We start from the raw sequence: 21,734 nt of genomic DNA on the forward strand, positions 1-21,734 counted from the left end.
CGATATTTAAATAGCATATAAAATAAGATGTAATTATCTAATCTATTTATTTTAAGGTTTATTTTTATTGGATTATATATTTTATTAAATTTATATATTTATTAAATATATTTATTAAATTTATATATTTATTAAGTGGTATATATATATGATTTCTCTAATTTATTCAATATCTTAGATCATTTAACTTCTATTGGATATGCATATAAATTCTCCAGTATTGATTTAAATAGTTATAGCTAAGTGAAAAATTCATAAAAGATCTCACCATAACTAATTTTATTGTTACACCAAATTAGAATATATACTGTTAAGAATAGTTTTCAAATGGTTGGTAGTGAGAGTGCAACAAACATATTTAAATTATCATATCCATATTTTTAATATAATAAAATATTAAACAAACCTTATTTAAATTATTCATATCTTTGTTTCTATTTTAAATTAGATAATATCTAATTTTGATTTATAAAAATTTAATTAATACCCGATAAATGAATATGTAGTACTTTTACAATAAGATAACCGATCACATATATTCCTATTTTACCCATATGCATTTGCACTAAAATAATATAATTTTCATATAAATGGATGACGTTTGTGTGTGGTACGCGAAGGAAACGTCGTAAACGGAAGAAGGTCCAATCGGATCTAATGGTTTCTGGTCTGTGAAATCAGACACAAATAAGGGATATTGCGGGGTTTGCAAGAATGGGAAGATCCAAAGACTGGAGCAAGAACAGCTACATAGATGAGTGTGTTCAAGAAAAGTCGCATAGTTGAGCGTGTTCGTGGTCTGCAGGGTTAGAAATTGATTTGATGGTTGTTTGAGATGGATGATATCTCAAAGTGAAGACTGATTCATATTATGTCAAAGTTAGTCTTAAGGAGATGGAATCAAAGTTAGATCATCAGTTTCTCAGGTTTAAATCTTCAGAATAAATGGTCTCATTCCAATGGAGTCAGAAGAAAGGTTTTGATGGCTGGTTACTTAGGTTTTGCAACGTGTAAAGAACTGAAGCTTTTAGGATCACAAGGGATGTATGTTGTCTTTGCAAAATATGATCAAGGTTCCGAAATGGGTCAGATTGTGCGATGATCAGTTTGATTGTGGAAGAGAGATGCAGTATGGTTTCATAAAGGTGTAAATAATGCCAGTTGGTGATACTCCGTTATCTCAGGTCTGGACGCCTTAGAAGTTGAAGATGGTATGTGTGTTCAGAGGCTATTCGGATTTTTTGATCAGTGGTTCCAGGGTTCGGGTGTGAACATAAAATTGCAGAGAAGTAGTCAACATGAGGAGACGTTGATAAGGTTTGTTACCGAGACAGGGTGTTTGTACTTTGAGGCTTTAAATTCGGTTCGATTAAAAATATTTGAGTTGCATGGTTGTATGTTCAGTCAAAAAGAGGTTAATGAACAGGTTCTTGTGGTTAAAAAGAAGCTCAAGTGGGGATGATTAGGGTTAAAAAATCACAATGGAGCTTGTAGCATCACATGTTGGTTTCTTGTGGCAATAATGTGACGAAATAGATGGTGTTCTGTTTTGAGTCAGCGCAAGAATAGGAGTCAGTCTCATTGGGTACATGCGATGTAAATTTTCTGGTTTGGTAGAAACAAGTTGTACCTCCATGAAAAAAAAAACTAAAGCAAGGGAACCGTGTGTAAGGCCTACACAAGTATATGTTGAAGCAAATGGCTATTTGTGGTAATAACAAGTAGTAGTTCTGGTAAGTTCGTGTGAGTGACAAGAACAAGCCATTGGAGAAGTCGATTCAAGGTTAGAGTTTACTTGTAGATTCTAGTCAAAAGCGGAGGAAAATGCGCAGACAGAATCCTGTTGAACAGGTTGGAAAACACTTGTTCAAAAAGCATATATTCGCTACCACATCTAAGAGAAGCATGTGTGTGTTTACCTTAGAGGAATCGTCATGGAAGTCTGAGTCAGAGGCAGGCCCGGCCCGTCATGTCTGGGTGCCTAAAGCAAAAGAGCAACTTGGTCCATATACACAAAACATATTAATAAAATGTGACATGAAGGTGTTGAACCTAGGGCAAGACAGAGGAAGGAAGTCGTTAACAACCACTAGACCACAGCTTGTTTTTTAGAAATTGTTTACCCCTAAATATCTATATATTTTGTGGCGCCTAAAGCTGGTGCTTCACCAGCTTTACCCAGGGCCGGTACTGGTCAGAGAATTTTGAGAGACGATAGGTTTGGTTTCATGACCAAAGTCGTCAAGGTGGTGCTCTTAGACAAAGAGGCAAACCTCTGAATAAAAAGGATGAAGTTGTAATCTTCCAACGAGATAATACTTGCTGGCTTGACAAGTATGGAAATCAAGCTTAGACAGATCATGGTTCAGGTCTGAGAGATAAGAAGATGCAAGCACCAAAGTTTTTTTTGGGTGGAGTTTGTGCATTGGTGATAGTGTTGCAGGACATGTTACAGCTGAAGAAACTTGCCATAGAGTCGAGTTTGACCTGGAAAAAGCTGTAAGGGTGTATCTTAGGAGAGCATCACAGGCTTAGATGATGTGAGATATTGTTAAAGGATACTAGTAGTGAGGCTAAATCTACTGGTAACTGTTTTCTTAGACTCAGGGAATTGAACATGGTACTTGTGTCGAAAGTACTCACAACAAGGTGGACTTTTGAAGTGTGACCTATTAAGTTCGACGAGTATGTTCAAGGTGGAGTCTTACTTGACAAGTAGCTGTTCAAATGGAAATATGTATTTTTCAGGTTTTCTGCATGGGATTCAGTAGAAATTTGTTTCTGTATCTCAGGGATACGAGGTGAATCAAAAGAGCCTACAAAGGTATCATAGTTGCAGATTGGTAATGATTTGTTTGTGTTGAGGTTAAGTAGAGATTCTTTGTATCAAAAGTCTTTTTAATGAGTTGAGTTAAGCGGCATGAAATGTTGGCAACAAAAATGGTGCAGAGTGATGTTCAAGAAAAGGTGTTCATTCAGGTTATTGTAAAGGACAATCTCAGGATAACCGTGGGTCTACTGGCTGTTGAGGTTGGTTACAAAAGATTGAGTCAAAGGGATTTCTGATTTGAGGCAATGGTGATTCAAGTTCCGTAAGAGTTTCACGCCAACATTGGCATCATGGTTTTTTTTTTTGCAGAAAGATTGAATTCAAGGTTTGTATCAAAGGTCACCTGATACATAACATGTTTGAATTAGAGTCACAAGGGACTGATTAAGTCTAACATTGCTTTAAGGTTGAGGCTGAAGGGTCAATGGTATAATCAAGCACATGGTGGTGACTAAAGTAATAGAACTGCATGTTTTTTGAAGACAAGGTTGTTATGGGTAGAGCTTCGGGTAAGAGGTTCCAAGGGAAAGCAACGAAGGAGTCTTCAGGTTGTATCGAGTTGAATACATATGTGATGTTGGGAGGAAACCTATTCAAGGAGTATTGAAGTTGAGCAGCTGAAGCTCAAAAGGTAGATGAAGCCAGATGAGCTTTACTCAAAACATGTGAGGCTGAGAAGGTCGGTTCTCAAAAGGCTGCAAGGAGATGCAGAAGGTGAGCATGTTTTGCTCTGGTTCTAGGAAGTGTCAGCACAAAGGAAAAGTTATGGACTTGGACCAAACATGTTGAATTTATTGAGGTTATGTCTGCAATCTGTGATAGTTCTCTCTACAACAGAGGCATAATACATGGTGTTTGTGGAAGCAGTTAAGGAGGAAATTTGGCTGAGAGAGTGTGTTGTGTTTAGGCAAGGTCATTCCTGTGAAGAAGTTTATACTGGCTCCGAGGGTTCTCGGAGTGGCCAAGTACTAAGGTGTTTGGTGTTTTGTCTGGCAAGTACGAGTTTGCAACATGATAGCTTCAGATAGAACTGATTAATCATCAAGGTCAAGATTGTTATGTTGGTGATGAAGACTCAGCTATATTGGAAACTTAAACCAAGTCAAGATTGACAATTGAGTTATATGGCGTTGGGTTAACGACCGGTTAATTATTACTCATGGTTTATGATTATTAAACCGGTTATCAGTTGTAACAGACTTTGCTTAATATAAAGGAAAGGCTCGTGTGTTGTACACTAAGGAGAGTTAGTCGTTTGCCTTGCAAGGCCCCAGAGACGTAGCCAAATCGGTGAACTCTGGATAATCAGTTAATCTTTTTATTGTAGTTTGATCAAGACCATCAAACTTTTTCAAGTTGGACTAGCTTGCACTTGACCTAACATTCTATGTATTGACAAAGAACATTAGGTCAAGTGCTGATATTTAGGATGGAAAGGCCACGACAAAAGACCTAACACAAGCAGACACAAGGAAAACACAGAGGAAAGGAAGAAAAAAGTGGGAGCTCGAGAGAGCTCGAGACCAGGGCTTGGGTCTGAAGAGAGCGAACTAGAGAAAAGTAGGTTCTCGGTAGGGTAGCTAAGCTCTTCCCTATATACTTGTATCTCTAGATGATTTGTAATAGAGATCAAAGGAGGTTGACCGGAACTGTAACCTCAAGGTATTGTACTCTCGTGTTTCTTATAATGGAAGGTTGAGAGACTGATTTCTCTCTTCGGTGAGTATAGCTCCTTCTTCACATCGAGGAAGGGAGGTAACACCAGGTTAACAAAAATGTCTTGTGTTCCTTCTTTTCTTGCTTGATTCATATTCCGCGTACTTGCTTAGTTGACTAGATTTGCGATAAGAACTACTGTAAGCTTCTAGGTAAAGAGACAAATCATGAACAAGTGGAATAAGAGCTTTTGGATTCCCCAACAAGTTTTTTGGATTTCTCCAATACAAAGAATTTTAAAATCTTGAAAGCTGAAAGATACTAGATTTAAAAAACCTGGATCTGAATCATGCATTGAATAACATTAGATTTTGAAATAGAATTTAAAATCATCATTTGAATAACAGTAGTATGTATCTATATTTAAAATTTATTAAAATATATTATTAAATAATACATTTAGTTTTGAGTAACCAACAGCCGCAAATTAAATGTTAATTGTAGAAAAGAAATAACAGATGTAAACAACATTAGTTAGTAGTTGGAAAAATCAACAACTACTAAAACAAAAGATGATCGGTGATGAAAATAAGATAGCTATAAAAATAACTGTTTCCTGATTTTTTTTTGTCAACTTCTGATCCCTTCTAATCTATTAAAACTGAAGTACAAATTGGAATTAACTCTCAATTTTCCTTAATAATTACAAGTGAATGCCATTGAGTTAACTAATTTAATATAGTATTATTTATTTTGAAAGTAACTGATTGGAACCAACAATCAAAGTCATTGTTCCACAAAATATTCCTAAAATCATGACATTCCCATTAATTTAACTTATTTTAATGTCAGTTTAATTAATTTCAATCACACTAACCATCAAGATATCAATCTTTTGAGTCCAACAAGTTTTCTTAACTAACTAGAAATTGTACTAGCCTTAATAGTTATTATAAAATACTACCAAATGAACGAAACAATTCTTTTTTCTTTTTTTTTTTTGTAACTGAACGAAACAATTCTTTACCCGAAAAATAAACAGCTTTATAAGGTTTTACTTTTTCTCTAACCTCCAAAACAAAACTTATCTCTGTAAACTGATCACTTACATGCATTGATATATACCCTCGGGAATTCGGCCAAAAAAAGCACGAACTTTACACGAATTGCCAAAATAAACATGTACTCGAGCCTGGCCAATAAAATTCTAAACTTTCGTTGACTTTTTTAGTTTATTAAGAAACTTACGATTGACTGACCAAAATAACAAACCGTTAACCGACAGTTAAAACTGTGTTAACCCACCGTTAAATACTACCGTTTAGTGAAACGACGTCGTTTCATTCAGTTCTTTTGTTTAAGACAAAATCTTAAAATTGTTGTTGGTTGGACTCGAACCCGCAGACTCTTGGACTTAACAGAGGGGAATTTTGCCACTGGGCTAGTGAGACATTTTAAAAGATTAGATACAAATTTGTTTTTATTGATCAAAAGACGTGGATGATTGAAATAAAACAAAACATAACCCTAATTTCTCATAAACTCAAAAAATTCTCTAAAAACTTTTGAAAAATCTTTAAATTTCCAAAAAATTGAAAAATAATTATTTTTTTGTAAATTTTATTTTGAAATTAAAAATAAACTTTTTCTTTCTTTAAAAAATCAAAAATCTTCCAAAATTTTCTTTTAAAAAAATCCAAATTTTTTAAAAAATCAAAGAAAATGCAAAAAATTAAGTTACAATTATCAGCTAAAAATTAAATTTTTTAAAAAGTTGAAAATTTTGGAAGATTTTTTTAATAGAAAAATAATTATTTTAGTTTCAAAATTAATTTTGTAAAAAAATTATTTATTTTTCAATTTTTAATTTAATTTTAAAAAATTGAAAATTTTGGAAGATTTTTGTTTTTTTTTTAAAAAAATAAATATATTAATTTCAAAATTAATTTTATAAAAAAATTCTTTATTTTTCAATTTTTAATTTAATTTTAAAAAATGAATTTTTTTGAAAATGTTTTGATTATTTAAAGAAAAAAATATTTCTAAGTTCAATTTGTTTTTTACAAAATCTTTATTTTTCAATATTTTGTAATTTTAAAGATCTTTTATGTTTTTAGAGAACTTTTTATATTCAGTGAGTACCAAATAAAGTTAAATGTGTTTGGAACTATATTGAAAACGCCTTTAGCCCAGTGGTTAAATACATTATCATTTCACCCAAGCAACCCGAGTTCGAATCCAGGGTTCTACTTGTTTTTATTTTCAGATCATGTAAAACAAAAACGACGTCGTTTCAGTTAACGGAACAATAAACGACGTCAATTTTTTTCTGTTAAGTTGCTAACGGTGTGCTAAATTGGCAAGTCAATAAAGACATTGTTAATAAATTTTAAAGTCAATGAAAAGTTTGGTATTTTTTGGCCAGTCCAAAAGTTCAGGTTTATTTTGGCAATTCGTACAAAGTTCGTGATTTTTTTGGCCGAATTCCCATATACCCTCACAGGTCTGTCCACGAAAAATAATGTACAAAGTAAGCTAGACAATATTTTATGTTTCTACAACTTGACATAGATGTTTTGTTATTCATTTTTGGTTATGATATATTAATGATGGAGTATAAAAGAAGAAGAGTGAAATCATCTCATCATCATCGGACGTTTTGCCATATAACTATGGCCGTGAGATAATAAAGTCAGTATAAAAGTATAGATTAAACAGTATAGGAAAACAGAGCTGCAACAAAACTTTTTTAAGATACTACCCACCCAACAGCTTCCTACGATCTTCTGAATTTGAGATTTGAGTTTTTCTCTATAAAGCTCCTTGTGATTTTCCTGTTTGGTTGCTTTTGTGATGTAGTGAGATTTATGTACCATAGTGAATGAGCTTTTCATGTTTCTCGAGAATTGTTTGATTTGTAATTGATTCCAGTTCGTTACTTTATAACCATGTGTAATGGTTGGTCTATGAGGCAACTAAGGATAAATCGTGTTTAGAATTTGATTGTAAGTTTTGTAACAGAAATTGGCATAGGTATAAAAGATTAATTCATTGGTACTACTCTCGGGAAAAAGGTGGTGTTAAGCAGATGTGAGGGGACCTATAATCAAAGCATTGATAGCCATTTAATTAAAAATGAATGATGTATTTTATAAGGTAAACTTTGAGTCGTAAACAAAGTAAAATGAAAATTTTTACTTGAAATTAGTGGTAGAGATTCCTTTCTCGCAATGTTTTTCATTTACCACTTTACATAATATACAAAGTTTACACAATATATATGTTACAGATTGTACATAAAATCTTTAATTATTTTTCATATAAACAATAATCAAATACAAAATATCCAGCAACATTGCTAATAAAGTTACACAATATACAAAACTAAGTTATAATGTTTTAAAATAATTTCGTTGTATAAACAAAATGAAAAAGTTATATTAATTGAAAATGTACTCACACGGGTGTGCGGATCAAACTCTAGTATATATTAAAAGAGAAGCATTGCCATTAATGCGTTCACACCAATACTGACACGTGTCGTTTAGAGAGACAATCTCATATATTTGTTTCCTTATTTTCTATCTTTGAAGCATTTGGCATTTTAATTATGTGATCTTCTTAACGAGCTTTTGATTATAAAATAGCATGAGGATTGAAACACTTTCTAAACAGTTTGTAATCTTCTTCACAGCTTCAAGGTTTCAACATATCTCATCAGACATCAGGCGATGACAATTTTTATAGACAAAAAGAGATTATAAATTGCAAACTGAGATGAAAAGAGCTGTGTTTTAAGACAAAATAGAGAAATCCAACACATCTGTTAGTCAACTGAACATAAAAGTCTCCTCTTCCTTCTTCGCATGGCCTACACGACGATCCATCTAGGTTATTCTCGGCGAGGTTCTTGAGATGGGGACTTTAGTCGTGGACAAGTGTCACGCAAACTGAGATGAAAAGAACTGTGTTACTCGACCGAACCTGTGAGAAATCCAACGCATCCGTTAGTCCATTGTTGAAGTCTTGAAGAGGAGAAGAGAACCTGTAAGTTTCTGTTCATTAGATCGGCTTTGTGAGGCTACTTCTTTTGCAACTTTGTGCATAGCTGTTGATTATTACTGTCAAAAAGAGAACTCTTCTCCCATTGTTTCGTCAAGCTTAGAATTATCGTTATTACAAACTACTGCAGCTCACGAACTCTTCTCCCCTTTCTTTCGTCAAGCTCACAAACACAAATGATAACATTTCTATATTGCCAATTGATAATAATTTTACGTTTGCATGGCTGGCCAGCACACTCTTACCTACCATACGCTTTTTTAAGCATACTGTTTATTCTTTATTATCACGTACAAATTAATGGAGGCGATGCATGCAAAGGCAAAAAGGGTCGAAGTCTTTTGAGATCAAGGAAATTTTGCAATAGAGTTGATAATCAGTATATAATCTATAGGATAAACACACAACTTTCAAGCTAAACTAGAAGAGTCTCCTTTTTTTTCTTGTGTTGTGCAGTTTGTTGTAGATGAATGGTTAAGAGAGACACGTAAAAACCAAAAAAAAAATTATATTCATACGCGACTGTTATTAGTTCCAAGTTGGAACTTCTGATTGTGGGTTTACCGAATCGAACCGGTCGGTTCTGAGTTGGAACGTCTATTGAAATCAATGAAGATAAACCACACTTCAGTTCGGTTATTTCAAGTTTACTATATGACGGTTGCCTATTTTGCTAATATGCGTGATTGAGTTAATTAAGAATAGAAGATTTGCATATATTTCATTGAAATTGTATTATCAGTTTTATCTTTTTGTGTCTTAATAAAATTGAGTTTTTTATTTGTAAGACTTCTTTTACAATATTCTTCATCGTTAACCTTAAAAAGTGAATTCTCCAAACCAAAATAAATAAGACTTTCGAATGGTTCTTATATTTCAACGGAGTAAAATACAATAAAATCCAACATACAATCAAACCGATGTCCACATTTAACAGACTTTATGTTTTTTTATCTTATAAATACTAAAAATAATAATTTTATTCCGCGCAAGGTGCGGGTTATCACCTAGTTTTATTAATATAAAGAGTACCGTATTTTTTTATCCCTGCATATATTACAAAGTAAAATACACGTATAGAGTAACAAAATAACTTCGAACCACGTCGCATTAATGGGATATGCAAATCTTGATCTTTCTCTTCACCGCCGGTAAAGTCTCGATCACCGCCGACGATAGAGCTTTATCTTCCCACCTTCAATCCTCGTTTCACCTTGATTTTGTACTCTTTATATTACAATTTTCAGTATCGATCACCTGGTCAAGAAAAGTCTAACTTCTCTCTAGACTTACACAGAACTTGAAATCGTTTCCGGTGTCCGGTGAGCAACTCGCCACCGGTCATCACCCCTCGTTTTGTTTTTTTGTTTATAATGTATCATATATCGATCACTAGATCGAACTTCCCTTCCGTTGCGGATAAACTTTTCGCTTAGGCGACTTTTTGTTTTATCTCTTTCGCTGGGCTAATTCATATTCCGTTGATGCTTGGATTTGAAACTTTTCTTCTTTGCTGGTTGAGCACAGATCCTTTTACTATGAGGATCTTTCTCTCTTATGTATTAAGAGTAACTCAACATGAAAATGGAGCAACTCAAATGAAAAGGACGATGGTGATGTTGGAATTACTCAGTTGATTTAAGGGAGATTCAGTAGAAATTGGCATCTTCAATGAAGGTGGTCCAGTAAAGAATCTTCTAGTTGAATCAATTAGAGCTTCTCAGATTTAATTCACGGGCGGTTGTAAGAGATTCAAGTTTCAAGTGCGGTTGAATGTTTCCTGATTTTAACAAAATGTTTTGTATGTTACTAAAGTGTAAGTGACATAGTGATAATGCAAAAAATGGGTTTCTTATGCTATATGTTCAAATCAACTTTGATACGAAGTACTATTTTAAAATTGAATTTAATAAGAAAATTATGAGCTTAAGGTTCTGAACTTCTATGGTAACAAAAAATAGGGGTTTTACGGTGGACCTTAAAGATCAGAAAATGTAATACTTTCCCTTAACTATCACAAAAAATAAATTAATTAAAAGGTTCTAAACTTCAGATATTAATAACTAATAAGTTACTATTGTGCTAACTGATTTTTGTTTTTCTATGCCTAAAGTAAATATATCCTAATCATATTTAATGATAGAAACATTTAAAGAACACGTAGGTGGCGCAGTGTTCTCGTGCATAACCACTCTAGATATACTAGAGTAACATGTTTCTTTTATTCCCCCTTTCCACAGTACTCGATTTTCGGTTTATATATTTGAACTATTGTGCATATGTATTTTAACTTGAAAACTTAAGGTGAAAAAGATTCAAGAATTACAGCCGAAATACATATTTTACGTTAGTGTTGATTGTCGAAACTCTTCATGATCCCAAACAAGGTTCTTGAACTATGCTTTCCAGAGGGCAACCTCTTTCGAAGAACACAATCACCCTACCTAAATTTGATTACAAATGCCTGAATTCACTTTGTGATGAAACCTTCCTAAGATTGGTCATTCTGATTTTGGTTGGATCAGAAAGTATAGATGGTTAGATAGCTACTAGCTTCCTTCTGGATTGTTTGATGGATCGATTGAGTCACACAGGGGCTGCAGATGCTCTTGATTCACCCATTCTTTTGTCTTTGGATATGACACACCAAGTTGACTTGAGAGGTTGTTAATTCTATTGATTCACACACATTACAATCAAGTTGTTGTTTAGGAAGAAATGACTTACCAAATTTGTAAGAGAAAGTTTTAGTAAAAATGATGATTGAATTCAACTGGAATCGTACAAGAGGTTATGTAAATGTGAAGCGGTGCCGTTTAAGGGTAATGGGCTAACTAATGGGTCTTGTGCAGAAGAGTTCTGGGCTTGAGGCCCAAGTCAGTGTTCAGCTCGAGGAGCTTTAAACGGAGCGTTTAAAGGTTGTTACAGAGTTTGTTAGATCGTCTTCCACACAGAGTGTAAAACAGGGAGAGTGGAGAAGATCAGAGTGTTACACAGAGAGAGAAAGAGAGAGTGATTACGAAAGCTGGAAGGAGAAAGTGAGGTCAAGAGTAGAGAGATCAGGTGCGATCATAGCTCTTGAGGTCTCGGTGCTTTCTCTGGTTCAGGCTACGATCCGCCGTCGTTATCGGAGGAACTGGAGGTTGAAAGGCTGTCATCTCCGTCGTAGTCGCTGACGTAATCTACTCCGAGCAATTCCTTGTGTAAGCGTTTGTAATAGCTACAAGAAGAACACACAGTATCATAAGTCTGTGATATTGTACTCTGTAATCGCATTGGTTATAGTGGATTGCTAGCTTGGCTAGCCCCGGTGAGGTATAGCGGCCTCTCAACATTCTGAGAGGTGCGGTGAACACCGGGTGAACATCTTGTGTTGTTCATTGTGTTTGCTTCTTGCGTTCGTTACGTTTGTGTTTTCTACTTGACAAGAAACGAACAGATCGATTCAAGACTTCTACAAGTGAAGCTGGTCAAGGTGAATCGAACCTAGTTGATACCTATCAAGTGGTATCAGAGCCAGGTTCTCGGTAAAGAGAACTAGGTGATCGAGATTGGATCTGCGGTTCAGCGGCTCAGATCTGTGTGGCTTGACTTTGTGAGAAGTTGATATATTGAGTGTGTAACTTTTTTTTCTGTTGAACGATAAGATGGAGAAGGTACACACCAAGTTCGAAATGGAGAAGTTTGATGGCTCTGGTGATTTTGGGATGTGGAAGTTCAAGATGTTAATGCAGCTGGAGTTGCAAGGCCTGGGACACATCTTGAGTCTTGAAACAAGCACACCGAAGAAGGAAACTGATAGTGAGTCACCTGTCACTGATCAGGAAGAGAAGAAAGATCCTTTGGCTAAGGAGAAGGATACAAGAGCTCGGAATCTTATTTGTTCTAGTTTAACAAATATAGTTCTGAGAAAGGTAATGAAAGAGACCACAGCTTTGGGAGTATGGAAAGCTTTGGAAGGGGACTATCAAACCAAGACTCTTCCTAATCGCATCTACCTAAAGCAGAGTTTTGCAAGTTACAAGATGGATGAGAAAAAGAGTATCGAAGAAAATCTTGATAAGTTCCTGAAGCTTGTGGATGACCTTGCAAGCCTCAAGATAAATGTATCAGATGAAGATCAGGCGATACAGATTCTAACGAGCCTCCCTGCTCAATACGACTCGTTGGTTCATACTCTGAAGTATGGAAATGGAAAAGAGACACTCACTGTTAAAGAAGTAACCACTTCAGCGTATGCAAAGGAGGCAGAGCTAAAATAAAAAGGGTTAAATAAGCGTTCTAAGTCAAATGCTGAAGGACTTGTGGTCTCAAGAGGTAGATCAGATAAGCGTGTTGAGCACCAAGGAAAGAATAGATCAAAGAGTAAAGACTTCAGGTCGAAGTCAAGAGGCAAGTCTCAAGCAAAAGCAAGAGAGTGTTGGGTGTGTGGAAAAGAAGGTCACTTTAAACGAGATTGTCCTGAAAGGAAAGACCAGAGAGCTACAAGTTCCGCAAATGTTGCTCAAGAAAAAGAGTTTCCTATGATCTTAACTGCTAGCACGCATGCTACTAAAGATGAATGGGTCCTTGACTCAGGATGCACGTTTCACATCACACCTAACAAAGATGTCTTATTTGATCTTGAGGAGTTTGAAGGAGGAAAAGTACTAATGGGAAACAATACGGTCAGTGAGGTGAAAGGCATTGGGAAACTAAAGATTGTAAACCCGGATCAGTCTACGGTAGTTTTGACTGAGGTAAGGTACATGCCTTCAATGGTGAGGAATCTGATTTCATATGGCCAAATGGAGAAACATGGATGCAAGTATACTGGGGAAGACTACAAAGTCACGTTCTTTAAAGACAACAAGAAGGTTATTTCTGGGGACTATAAAGACGGATTGTATTACTTGCAAGGGTCTGTAGCTAAAGCTGAAGCAAATGTGTCACGAGCAGAAGTGAATCTGACAAACCGTTGGCACTCAAGGCTTGGTCATATGAGCCTGAAGAATATGAATCATTTGGTGAAGAATGGTTATCTAAAAGAAACAGAGGTTCACACTTTGGATTTCTGTGAAGTGTGTGTTCTTGGCAAAGCGCACAAACTACCTTTTCCAAAAGCTAAACATGTAACAACAGAGGTTCTTGGATATGTTCATAGTGACCTATGGGGATCTGTGTCTAATGAGGAAAGCTTATCAGGTTGTAGGTATTTTCTCACTCTGATTGATGACTTCTCGAAGAAGGTCTGGATCAGGTTCCTTAGAACTAAAGATGAAGTATATGAAAACATATCAGAGTGGAAAGTGCTGGTAGAAACTCAAACCGGGAAGAAGATTAAGTGTCTAAGGACAGATAATGGGTTAGAGTTTTGTAATAACTTGATGGACAAGATGTGTAAGGAAGCAGGGATCAGACGGCACAGGACTTGTACCTACACTCCACAACAGAATGGAGTTGCAGAGAGAATGAATAGAACTATTGCTGATAAAATTCGTTGTATGTTGGCTGAATCTGGGTTGGAAAAGAAGTTTTGGGCTGAAGCTGCATCCACGGCAGTGTACTTGATTAATAGAACTCCAAATGCTTCTATCGAATTTAAAATTCCAGAAGAAGTATGGTCAGGAGTCAAGGTTAAGCTCAGCCATCTGAGAAGGTTTGGTTGTGTTGCGTATGTTCATACAGTGCAAGACAAGATGAGTCCGAGAGCGTTAAAAGGTATATTCATGGGGTATCCACAGGGAACTAAAGGATATCGAGTCTGGTTACCAGAAGAAGAAAAGTCGATGATAAGAAGAAATGTAGTATTTGATGAAGACAGTTTGTACATGAAGTACAAGGGAAAGGAAGTTGAAGTGTCTCCTAAGTCTAAGAGAGTAACCTTCAAAGCGGGTTTGATTCAGGGACCTACTGGAACCGAGTCTACTGTTGAAGTTGGGTCATCTTCAGAATCAGGAATCACTGGTGAAGGTGGAGTAATTTCATCAAGTGATAGCGATTCAAACTCTGAGGAGGGAGAGACAGAAACAGAACAAGAAACAGAAGACTCAGTAGCAAATCTAGACAACTATCTTCTGGCCAGAGATCGAGTGAGAAGACAAGCAAAACCTCCGGCCATATTTGAAAGTGGAGATTTTGTTGCTTACGCCTTGACCAGTGCAGCAGACATTGAGATAAATGAACCTCACTCGTATGCAGAAGCTAGGAAAAGCAAAGATTGGAAGAAATGGAATGCCTCAATGGGAGAAGAGAAGGACTCGTTAGATAAGAATGATACTTGGGATGTTGTGAATCGTCCCGCAAGACAGAGAGTGATTGGATGCAAATGGATCTATAAGTATAAAGAAGGGATACCTGGAGTTGAAGATCCTAGGTATAAGTCACGACTTGTGGCTAAAGGTTATACGCAGATTGAAGGGGTGGACTTCAATGAGATATTTGCACCAGTTGTGAAACATGTCTCTATACGCATCATTCTGTCGTACGTGGTGAATTTCGATGCTGAGTTAGAACATATGGATGTAAAGACTGCGTTTTTACACGGAAATCTAGATGAAACAATCTACATGGAGCAACCTGAAGGTTACATCAAGAAAGGTGATGAAGGAAAAGTTTGTCTCCTAAAGAAGTCGTTATATGGGTTGAAACAGTCACCCAGACAGTGGAACTTGAGGTTTGATTCTTTTATGAAGAAAACAGGCTTTACAAGATGTGTGAAAGATCCGTGTGTTTATTCAAAGACGAACAGCTCAGGTGACAGTGTTTATCTTCTTCTATATGTTGATGATATGCTCATAGCAGCCAAGAGTAAGAAAGAGGTTTCACGACTTAAGGAGGATTTGAAATCCGAGTTTGAAATGAAAGATCTTGGCCCAGCGGCGAGGATACTTGGAATGGAAATTGTTCGAGATAGAAAGAAGGGTGAACTGAAACTGACTCAAGGAAAGTATATAAAGCAAGTTCTGAAGACATTCGACATGGAGCTGTGTAAGCCGGTGATTACGCCTACTAACTGCCAGTTCAAGTTGAGAAGCTTAACGGAAAAAGAATGGGAGACAGAGTCAAAACTCATGGACAACGTCCCATATGCAAGCGCAGTCGGAAGCTTGATGTACGCAATGGTAGGATCAAGACCAGACTTGGCTTTTGCAGTTGGGTTGGTGAGCAGATTTATGTCTAAGCCGAGTCGTGAGCACTGGGGAGCAGTCAAGTGGGTGTTGAGGTATTTACAAGGAGCTACAAGTGTGTGTTTGAAGTTCTTGAAATCAGGACATGTTGAGATAGAAGGTTTCAGTGATTCAGACTACTCAGCTGATCTCGACAAGCGAAGGTCAGTAACTGGTTATGTTTTATTAATATAAAGAGTACCGTATTTTTTTATCCCTGCATATATTACAAAGTAAAATACACGTATAGAGTAACAAAATAACTTCGAACCACGTCGCATTAATGGGATATGCAAATCTTGATCTTTCTCTTCACCGCCGGTAAAGTCTCGACCACCGCCGACGATAGAGCTTTATCTTCCCACCTTCAATCCTCGTTTCACCTTGATTTTGTACTCTTTATATTACAATTTTCAGTATCGATCACCTGGTCAAGAAAAGTCTAACTTCTCTCTAGACTTACACAGAACATGAAATCGTTTCCGGTGTCCGGTGAGCAACTCGCCACCGGTCATCACCCCTCGTTTTGTTTTTTGTTTATAATGTATCATATATCGATCACTAGATCGAACTTCCCTTCCGTTGCGGATAAACTTTTCGCTTAGGCGACTTTTTGTTTTATCTCTTTCGCTGGGCTAATTCATATTCCGTTGATGCTTGGATTTGAAACTTTTCTTCTTTGCTGGTTGAGCACAGATCCTTTTACTATGAGGATCTTTCTCTCTTATGTATTAAGAGTAACTCAACATGAAAATGGAGCAACTCAAATGAAAAGGACGATGGTGATGTTGGAATTACTCAGTTGATTTAAGGGAGATTCAGTAGAAATTGGCATCTTCAATGAAGGTGGTCCAGTAAAGAATCTTCTAGTTGAATCAATTAGAGCTTCTCAGATTTAATTCACGGGCGGTTGTAAGAAATTCAAGTTTCAAGTGCGGTTGAATGTTTCCTGATTTTAACAAAATGTTTTGTATGTTACTAAAGTGTAAGTGACATAGTGATAATGCAAAAATTGGGTTTCTTATGCTATATGTTCAAATCAACTTTGATACGAAGTACTATTTTAAAATTGAATTTAATAAGAAACTTATGAGCTTAAGGTTCTGAATTTCTATGGTAACAAAAAATAGGGGTTTTACGGTGGACCTTAAAGATCAGAAAATGTAATACTTTCCCTTAAATATCACAAAAAATAAATTAATTAAAAGGTTCTAAACTTCAGATATTAATAACTAATAAGTTACTATTGTGATAACTGATTTTTGTTTTTCTATGCCTAAAGTAAATATATCCTAATCATATTTAATGATAGAAACATTTAAAGAACACGTAGGTGGCGCAGTGTTCTCGTGCATAACCACTCTAGATATACTAGAGTAACATGTTTCTTTTATTCCCCCTTTCCACAGTACTCGATTTTCGGTTTATATATTTGAACTATTGTGCATATGTATTTTAACTTGAAAACTTAAGGTGAAAAAGATTCAAGAATTACAGCCGAAATACATATTTTACGTTAGTGTTGATTGTCGAAACTCTTCATGATCCCAAACAAGGTTCTTGAACCATGCTTTCCAGAGGGCAACCTCTTTCGAAGAACACAATCACCCTACCTAAATTTGATTACAAATGCCTGAATTCACTTTGTGATGAAACCTTCCTAAGATTGGTCATTCTGATTTTGGTTGGATCAGAAAGTATAGATGGTTAGATAGCTACTAGCTTCCTTCTGGATTGTTTGATGGATCGATTGAGTCACACAGGGGCTGCAGATGCTCTTGATTCACCCATTCTTTTGTCTTTGGATATGACACACCAAGTTGACTTGAGAGGTTGTTAATTCTATTGATTCACACACATTACAATCAAGTTGTTGTTTAGGAAGAAATGACTTACCAAATTTGTAAGAGAAAGTTTTAGTAAAAATGATGATTGAATTCAACTGGAATCGTACAAGAGGTTATGTAAATGTGAAGCGGTGCCGTTTAAGGGTAATGGGCTAACTAATGGGTCTTGTGCAGAAGAGTTCTGGGCTTGAGGCCCAAGTCAGTGTTCAGCTCGAGGAGCTTTAAACGGAGCGTTTAAAGGTTGTTACAGAGTTTGTTAGATCGTCTTCCACACAGAGTGTAAAACAGGGAGAGTGGAGAAGATCAGAGTGTTACACAGAGAGAGAAAGAGAGAGTGATTACGAAAGCTGGAAGGAGAAAGTGAGGTCAAGAGTAGAGAGATCAGGTGCGATCATAGCTCTTGAGGTCTCGGTGCTTTCTCTGGTTCAGGCTACGATCCGCCGTCGTTATCGGAGGAACTGGAGGTTGAAAGGCTGTCATCTCCGTCGTAGTCGCTGACGTAATCTACTCCGAGCAATTCCTTGTGTAAGCGTTTGTAATAGCTACAAGAAGAACACACAGTATCATAAGTCTGTGATATTGTACTCTGTAATCGCATTGGTTATAGTGGATTGCTAGCTTGGCTAGCCCCGGTGAGGTATAGCGGCCTCTCAACATTCTGAGAGGTGCGGTGAACACCGGGTGAACATCTTGTGTTGTTCATTGTGTTTGCTTCTTGCGTTCGTTACGTTTGTGTTTTCTACTTGACAAGAAACGAACAGATCGATTCAAGACTTCTACAAGTGAAGCTGGTCAAGGTGAATCGAACCTAGTTGATACCTATCAGTTAAAATAAAAGGAAGGCATGCAAACTCTTAGAAGAAATGTAGATAATTAGGAAAGACTTAAACTTAAAACTAGGTAATTTAGAAGACAAAGACTAACTCCTTGCTTTCAACCAAGTGGATCAAGTAGAAAATGGCTTCCTTAAACTTGTTGGCCTTGCTCTTGCCACTGGCCCATTAGAGAAAGAAAATAGATCTTCATTTTGATCGGTGATCTCTTTTTGGGGCGATAGAGGTTTGATTTGACCACCATCACTTTGGGTCCGATCTACTTTAGAAATGGCATGTTTGAAATGGTCGTTGGCTTTACTTTTTCAATGAAAAAGTCTATCATTCTTCAAAACAGACTCAGGTCCATCTGATTCCTTTCCAAGCACTTTTTTAGTCCACTCGGGTTGATCTAATTTTTTGTTGGTCTTTCATTGAGTGGTTCAACCATAGTTCTACAACCGTCTTGTTCGTCCAAGGTTGTACCTTTGATTGGTTCGACTAGGATTGCATCACTTTGATTTTCTTCTTTAAATGATAATTACAAATACTATACCTTAATTAACAGTTTTAAATAACTTTAGCGATATTTAAAAAAAAAAGAAGAAAAAAAAAACTTATTTACTTTAAAACCGATAGAATTGTATGTATATGTAGTTTGAATGATTTCATCTAAATTGTGATATCAACCATATATTGGGTTGGTTATCTGTTGGTTTTATTAATGAATTTATCAACTTGGAGAAAGTAACTATTCTGTAAGTATCTCTTAAATAGTATATGTATATATCTAATTACTGAAACTCCTTGGTGTGTAAAAAGAGGATCCAATGATATATATTAAACACTAATTAACCCTATGAGTTTATATTATACTCAAAAGGAATATATTTAACGATATGGTTTCTTCTTTTTATTTGAAAAGTAAAAATGATGATTTTTTGTTTTGTTTTCAACCGTACGAAGTTGCCCTAGATAAAACCTTAACTATGCCATTAATTAATTAGGTAGAATTTGAGATGAGGAAGACAAGTGTAGCTAGTATAACGTATAGATCCATGTGCGAGTTTTCCGGTTCAGTTGTTACCACGTGTCAAACTATGGTCCCTCGAATGTGCAGGACAGAGTAAGTCGTGTTGAACTGATAGGATGAGAGAAATAAAGGACAGAAGAGTTGTATATAGAGAGAGGGAGAGAGTTCTTTGATTGGTTTCGCTTTGCTTTTTGCTCAGTGATCAAGTTTTTCACTTTGGTTTCACAAAATCTGTCCAAAACGACGAACATAAATTCTCTGCACATTCGGCGTAAAAGAAATCTAGAGCAAGTAGTCTCTCTCTTTCGTCACCCCAACCACTCATCTACCAAGTTTGAACACATTCTGTAGGGGAAGAGAGATGTTTTAAGAGCATTGAAAGAAAAGAGAAGACCCCGATCGGGGTGCCTATATCTTCATGGTAATTAGGGTTTCTGATTGATTTTTAATATCATACTTCTAACCCAGGTTTCAAGGAGGAGCTAGTTGGAGTTTAAAAATGGCTGGGATAGGATCATCAAGAAACAACGAAGAAGACAATCAGCACAAGACAAATTGGCTTTGGTACAGAAACACAGGTAGCTCAAATACGAGCCACAATAATCAGCAGCAGATATGGCAGCAGCAAAGCCTCGATCTATATCCTGGTCAGATCAACGTCTGTGATGTGACTACGTCATCATCAAGATCCGTAACCATAAGTTGTCAAGACTGTGGAAACCAAGCCAAGAAAGGTTGCACACATATGCGGTGCAGAACTTGTTGTAAGAGCCAAGGGCTCGATTGTCCCACTCACGTGAGGAGCACATGGATCCCTGCCGCCAAACGCCGTGAGCGGCAGCAGCAGATAGAGACGCCAACAGGAAATCGAAATGGCCGTGGCTGCGGAGTTGGCAATATCCCAAAACGGAGTTGGGATCTACCGGATACCTTAGACTCGCCAGGTTGGGTTTAAGTTTTCCATTCGTGCTGCATAATTGTTTTTTTGTGTTTTATTTTATGTTATTATTATCTTTTATCTCAATAGACAATGCATCATTTTTTTTCTATGATAAAAATACAATATCGCAATTGTGAATAAAAAACAAAAAGAAATTTCTAAAATTTCATTTCAAAATGATGAAAATTAACATATTTTGTATTTTAATGTAAGAAAGGTGTAAAACACAATTTTTGTTAGAAGCAATCAACATCATTGGTTTGTTATATATGTTTGTTTTGAACTGTTTTGCATTAAGTCTGTGCAACTTTGTTTGGGTTAGAGATGGATGGGACAGCATTTCCAGAAGAAGTGAGCTCAGATGCACATTTCCGGTGCGTTAGAATGAGCGGCACAGACGACGGAGAAAGCCAATTTGCTTACCAGACGACCGTGGGCATAGCTGGTCACGTCTTTAAGGGAATTTTATATAGCCAAGGCCCAGAAAGCATGATGATGCCTGGTACACAATTCCATGAGAACCCATCAAGATCTTAATTGTTGCATACACTTTTTTTTAAATGTAATATGTCGTATGTTATGTATTTTTTTGAAATATGTCTATAAGAGCTTTGCTACTTTTATATTAGCCTATAATCATTAATAAATGATTACCTGATGAATCGTCAAGTGAGAGAAATCAGTACAATTTGAGCCTGGAGTGCAATTAGATCGACTGTATTTTGGTATATATATGCTAATTGTTCCTGTTGCTTCTCCTGAATATGGGTAAAGGTAGGAAGTTTAATTATTATTACTATAAATATATGTCCACAAAATGAACAATCCATTAATGTTAGGAGACGACAGTCTGTTTAAGTCGAAGTACTAGAGTTAGTTTTTAAAAATAAATCATTTATACTTTATTCTTATAGATTAAATGTTAGTGGATTTTTCTTCTTTTTATTGGGGGTAAAAAGTGGAATTTTTTCTAATTTAATGAATAATTAGATCTCTACCCGCACAACCGTGCGGGTAATTATTTTAACTTTTATAAACATACATATTTGTTTTACATGATTAGTGATATAAAATTTTATAGTTCACAAACAATAATTTAATTTATTGTTTTAAACTGTTAGTGGTATTTTTCTTATTAAGTTTAAGTTATATTTATGGAAAATAACACTTAATTTAACACTGACTTAGATATTTCATTCAGGGTATACTTGTATTTTAGATTTTTGCCATACATATATGTTAACCTATATATAGGTTTTGGCCATACATATATATTAATTGTATATAGGTCATGAAATATATAGGTCATGTATCGAATTATTTGTATGATTTAAATATTTGACGCAATAACCTATACTAAGTTTGATTCATAAAACATATGTTTCATTTAAATTATTGAACCAAAA

The 21,734-nt window shown here is 35.8% G+C and overlaps 1 protein-coding gene across 1 annotated transcript; it reads left to right on the forward strand.

Moving 5' to 3' along the window:
• Nucleotides 1-18,969: 18,969 nt before the first annotated feature.
• Nucleotides 18,970-20,990, forward strand: LOC125576699 (protein SHI RELATED SEQUENCE 4-like). Its single transcript, XM_048737270.1, has 2 exons — nucleotides 18,970-20,332; nucleotides 20,651-20,990. The coding sequence occupies exons 1-2, from the start codon at nucleotides 19,888-19,890 to the stop codon at nucleotides 20,863-20,865; spliced, it is 660 nt and encodes a 219-aa protein (XP_048593227.1). The 5' UTR covers nucleotides 18,970-19,887; the 3' UTR covers nucleotides 20,866-20,990.
• The last annotated feature ends 744 nt before the right edge of the window (nucleotides 20,991-21,734 follow it).

This window comes from Brassica napus, chromosome A7, assembly GCF_020379485.1.
Source record: "Brassica napus cultivar Da-Ae chromosome A7, Da-Ae, whole genome shotgun sequence".
Classification (NCBI taxonomy): Eukaryota; Viridiplantae; Streptophyta; class Magnoliopsida; order Brassicales; family Brassicaceae; genus Brassica; species Brassica napus.